General features: G+C 41.6%; 1 protein-coding gene across 1 annotated transcript; it reads left to right on the forward strand.

Annotated features, from left to right (window-relative positions):
• Nucleotides 1-527: 527 nt before the first annotated feature.
• Nucleotides 528-5,914, forward strand: LOC308464817 (vomeronasal type-2 receptor 26-like; the record flags this gene model as incomplete). Its single annotated transcript, XM_080984403.1, has 6 exons — nucleotides 528-760; nucleotides 1,431-1,719; nucleotides 2,252-3,118; nucleotides 3,804-4,031; nucleotides 4,522-4,648; nucleotides 5,013-5,914. The coding sequence occupies 6 exons, from the start codon at nucleotides 528-530 to the stop codon at nucleotides 5,912-5,914; spliced, it is 2,646 nt and encodes an 881-aa protein (XP_080840529.1).

Genomic DNA, 5,914 nt, shown 5'->3' on the forward strand with positions numbered 1-5,914 from the left:
AAAATCATGTCTCCATTGGTGACACATGTACAGCTGGGGGAAATGGTGCAGGTGTGATTGAGGAAGAGTGTTGGGGAAACTAGGAAGCTCCCTTCAGATCAAGAGTTTGCAGCTGGACTGCTTGCTTGGCTGGGGCACTCGCAATTACAAGAGAACTACTCAATAACAAATATGCATCATTATTTTGATCTTACTAGAAGTCACAGAGCTCAATGCTCTAAGGAGATAACTTTGGAACTAGTAATTATCTCAAATTGCTGGGATTTATCATTCATCTTCCCTAATCCCCTGTACACTTTTTCAGGCCATGAACACAATCAATGTCAGATTGTGAAAGTGTATATAAAATAAATTCTGTGTCATTTAGAGCCCCGATGAGAAATTCTGAACATGCAGGTTTTCATGAATTAGATCATTGGTATTTTCCCTTTATCAAAATAATCCAGTCATTCAATGAGAGTTTTTGTAATGCAGTTTATGGTGGATAAGAGAAAAATGTGACCTTCGGCATCCCTGTTGGCCCCAAGATGGTTGAAACATTTCAGCTGCAGATTCTTCTCTTCCTCTGGCTGCAGTTGCCTCCAACTGAGAGCAAGGAACACTCTGCTAGATGCACCATGATGGAGCCTTTCCAGCTTCCATACCAGAATTATCAGAAAGGGGACCTAATCATTGGAGGAATTGTTTCTTATTTCGGCTTTGTATTTGAAGAAATTGATTTCCATGAGCACCCCAACACAAAGCTTACAGATGAACTTTTGTAAGTAAAAAAACCCTATCCTTCATAGTGTACGCTTGGTGAGCTCATGTATGCTACAATTACACCAAACATACAATGGCATCCTCAGAACATGTTTCCACATGATTTTCCCCCCCAGTCGGAATGTTAAATATATATTTTCTTCTCTTTACATTGTGATCTTGGCTTCTTCATTGCTTGATTCCACTTCTTGAGGTTTCTATCTTCTGCCTGTTCTGCTTTCTCATCACCTGATCCCATGGCTCTCACCGCCTTCTCCCAACTTCATCCTCAACCTCCCTCTGTTTAATTTCACACCATTAACATTTGGCTTTCCTTTGCAGTAAAGCTGGATCCTCACATTCACAATCAGAAGCATTTAATCTGACAGTCACAGATGCTGTGAAACATGAATATCATAGATTTTGGATTATATTCTCTGCTATACAATGTAAATCATATTGCAACATTAGCACAGGAGGAATGGCTGTTCGGTTAGCCGCCTGTGAGGACCCATAATTTTAGGCACCAGTGGTACACCTGCAGATAAGAGATTAATGCATATATGGTTTGCTTGTCTGTTTTTTGTTTATTTGTTTTATTTAATCTTTTGAGATTTGCCAGAGAAAGTCAGAAAGTTACCAGTGAGTAGAATAGAATACCTCTGACATACAGTATAACTCTTTTTCAGTGAAGTATTGAAGTACTACCAGAATACTCTCTCCCTGGTGTTTGCTGTAAAAGAAATAAAAGAGAACCCTAATATCGTACCGAATATGACCTTTGGGTTCCATGTCTATGATAGCTACACAAATGCAAGGATGACTTATCAGAACACCTTGAAACTTCTGTCCATCACAGAAAGGATTGTCCCCAACTTCAAATGTGAGAAGAAAAATACAATAGCTATTATTGGGGGACTTGACTTTGACATCTCTCTCTACATGGCTACTGTCTTAGGCGTCTACAAGATTCCACAGGTATAGTAAGTGTGGGGGCTGTGAAGCTCTTCTGCCTCTGGTACAATAGTTATCTCCCTGGTTTTTAATACTTCCTTTAGCTTTGGTTCATCTTTCTGAAAATGAGAAATGAGAAAGAAAAAATATATAAATGATACAAAAGTCTGTCGCTTTCCTTGTTTTTTTTAGTAATATTTCAGTGTCCATGCAGTAGTGGTTGGAGGAGAAGGGCTTTGGTGCTTGCCTGACTTTGTCTCCCATGTATCACTGGGAAGCAGCAGGGAGGTTGGAACAGGGCAAATGAAGCAGCAGGAGTCTTCCTCCTGCTCCCAGGAAGCTGCACAACATCAGTTGCAAGAGGTCAGAGAAACCCTGCTCCTCCTCTGCACCAACAACTGCTAGAGATATGCATAATGTTCTTGTGGAATCAACATACATCCATAAATGGAGTCGAGAAATTCCCATGGGTTTGTTCTTTAAGCAGATACTTGGGATGAACCATAACCGTTTGCTCTAACTCTCCAATTCTTGTGGGGTTGATTTCTTCCTCCAGATTGCTTACTGTGTATTAGCTCCAGTGAGAAGCCTGGAGTTGCAGCCCCAGACATTCTACCGAATGGTGCCCAATGAGAAATATCAATATGCAGGGATTGTCAGGCTACTTCTATATTTCCAGTGGACATGGGTAGGAATTGTGGCATCCGATGATGAAAATGGAGAGACCTTTATGCAAAGCTTATTGCCAATGCTTTCCCAGCATGGAGTCTGTTCAGCTTTCAATGAAAAACTGCCAGCCTTATCTCAGGGTCTAGATCCTTTTAGGTTCTTGGAATGCATTCGGGCCAAGTACTCATTCCTGTTGGCCTCAGAAGTCAACATATTGGTTCTGTGTGCAGAACCTCAGACCATTGCTGTTGTGAAATGGGTGCAATATTTCTATTCAGTAGCTGAAGATGTTGCAGAGAAGTCTACAGGCACTGTGTGGATTTTGACAGCCCAGTGGGCTTTCTCTTCAGAAACAATGCAAAGGTATAATGATATACAAGTCTTTGATGGTGCCTTGTCTTTTGCAATTCACACAGAGAAAGTCCAGGGATTTAAAGAATTCCTTCAGACCCTGAACCCCAACTCTCCAAATGGAGATGGGTTCCTCCAGGCTTTTTGGCAACAGGCATTCAACTGTTTATTTTCTGCTTCCAATGGGCACAAGGAAAACACAAAGACCTGCACTGGCCATGAGAGTCTGGAGAGCCTTCCTGGGCATATTTTTGAAATGACCATGACTGGCCAAAGTTACAGTATCTATAATGCGGTTTATGCCATTGCACATTCTTTACATCAGATGCACTTATCCAGGTCAAAACGCAGAATGATAGCAGACATAGGTGGGCTCGATTCTCCAAAACTGCAACCTTGGAAGGTAAGATTTCCTGTTCAGAACAAACCTTTGCTTGGGGCTAATCTAATGAGTGATTACACAAAGTCCATAGAATGAATACACACAAACACAGAGACATAATTTACACACACAACCTCTTACAGCTTTTACCTTTCCTCTACAACTATTCCCACATTCTTTTCAATCCTTAACTGTTTTCCCTTTCCTTCAAGATGAAGGAGCCACAATCAATATAGGACCTGTACTTCCCTTCCATTTGCAGGAACAGTTGAAGGAGCTATGGCACTCTTTACCCTTTCCCTCCCTCTCTAGGAACATGGGCTGTCAAGATGTGAATACATCTCTTGGGTGGGGAAAAGTAAATAAACAAAACAAAACAAAAAAGGAGATCAAGGAAAACCCACCATGAGCTGCTCTCCATTTTGTTTTCCCTCTCTCCCTGCCCACCCAGCTTGCAGGAGAGGCAGTTCCAGGGCATCCTGCCATGGAACCATTTTGCCTTTGCACACGGACCCCAGAGCTGAACCCTCACACAAGTGGCAGGCCAGCTGTACTTACTAGAAATACTTACGTTTTTCAAATGTTGTAGACTGCACAGTTTTGGACTACTTTCTATTGTGTGAAATATATTGATGGATACTCCTTCTTACTATAATCCATAAAAGCTCTCTTTTTTCAAACTTTCCCTTTGCTTTCTTCTGTTTAGCTGCACTCATTCCTGAGGAGTATCTCCTTCAACAACAGTGCTGGTGACTTAGTGTCTTTTGATGAGAAAGGAGAATTAGCAGGAGGATTTGATATTATTAACTGGGTTACTTTTCCAAACCAAACCTTCTCCCGAGTGAAAGTAGGAAAGATAGTTCCACAAGATTCACAAAATATAGACTTCAGCATGGATGAGGGAGCCATCACATGGCACAGAGCTTTTAATCAGGTGGGACCATTGTATTTTTAAAAATGCGGTATTGTAGGAGTAAATTATACTGACCCAAGTGAGATTTACATCTCAGAAGATAAGGGGAGGCTAAGTTACCCATTTGTTTTGAAAGAAGATTTAATGTCTTGTGGTGCTTCTCTGAGCCTAATGTATGTGCTTCCTATTTTACCTTCTTTGTCAACTCCCTGTATTTCAAAGTCTATTGTCTTCTCTGTCCTCTCTCCATCCTCCATCTTTATGAAGATTAAAAATTCAATATCCCTTCTCATTCACTCGCAATATTTACATTACAGTTTGTTTATTTATACAACACACCTTTCTGAAATAATGTTAATCATCATCATCAATCTTTATTACAGTCCAGAGACCCAATGTTAAAAAGAGATCTGTTGGATAATGTTAATCAGGCAACAGATCTCTTTTTGGTTAGAACTGTGTTGTTCACAAGGCACAAGAGAGCTACATTTTCTCCTCTTTTTATGGCTAGGTGCTGCCCCTTGCCTTGTGTAATGATCGCTGCCAGCCAGGCTACAGCAGAAAAAAGAAGGAGGGGTTGCCATTTTGTTGCTATGATTGTGCTTTGTGTCCACACGGGATGATTTCGAATCAGACGGGTAAGAAACATCATCTGATATTTTGTATAATGCTTCCTAATACCTATTCCAACTTTCCCCAGTGAAGCTGGTATTACTATTTTGCACATTGTACCACAAAGAATTGTGACCAACTCTAGCTAATGGTACAACCAAAGCCAATATTTCTGATCACTCATTTGAGATGAAGGACAGAGTAGACGAACAATCCATGCATTTTAGGCCCATCAAAATATAGAGCCTATTGCGGATTATGCATAATGGCAGGAGATTGTACAAATAGTTGTTAATATCCACTTACCAAATTAATTAATTAATTAATTAATTAATTACCAAATAATTAATGCAACATTTGTCGGAACTCATATATCACTCATTGTTTCAGATATGGATTATTGTTTCCAATGCCAAGATGATCTGTTTCCAAACAAGGAGAGAGCTCAATGCATCCCCAAACGCCAACATTTTCTTTCCTACGCAGAACCTTTAGGGTTTGTTTTAGCTTCCTTGGCTCTGGTCTTTTCTGTGCTCACAGCTTTGATACTTGGCGTCTTCTCTAGGAATGGGGACACTCCCATTGTCAAAGCCAACAACCGGGACCTCACCTACACTCTGCTTACTTCCCTCTTGCTCTGCTTCCTCTGCTCCTTGCTGTTCATTGGCCAGCCTCACCCAGTGAGCTGCTCTTTAAGACAAGCTGCTTTTGGCATCATCTTCTCCATTGCTGTGTCTTGTGTCTTGGCCAAAACCATCACGGTGGTTCTGGCTTTCATGGCCACCAAACCAGGATCCAGGATGAGGAAATGGGTGGGGAAATCTCTCACAAATTCTGTGCTTCTTGGTTGCTGCTCCGTTCAAACCAGCATTTGTGCTGCTTGGCTCTGTACGGCTCCTCCATTCCCAGATGTGGACATGAACTCTCTGATGGAGGAAATCATTGTGGAATGCAATGAAGGTTCTGTCGCGATGTTTTATTCTGTCCTGGGTTATCTGGGATTTCTGGCCATGGTCAGCTTCACTATGGCTTTCCTGGCCAAGAGGTTGCCGGACAGTTTCAACGAAGCCAAGTTCATCACCTTCAGCATGTTGGTGTTCTGCAGCGTTTGGCTGTCCTTTGTTCCCTCTTATCTGAGCACCAAAGGAAAGCAGATGGTGGCTGTGGAGGTCTTTTGCATCTTGGCCTCCAGCGCAGGTTTGCTGGGTTGTATCTTTTCCCCCAAATTGTACATCATTCTTCTGAGGCCCGACTTGAACAGCAAAGACCACTTAATTCTGAGGAGCAAATAG

This window comes from Podarcis pityusensis (genome assembly GCF_964106645.2).
Source record: "Podarcis pityusensis genome assembly, chromosome: 16".
Classification (NCBI taxonomy): Eukaryota; Metazoa; Chordata; class Lepidosauria; order Squamata; family Lacertidae; genus Podarcis; species Podarcis pityusensis.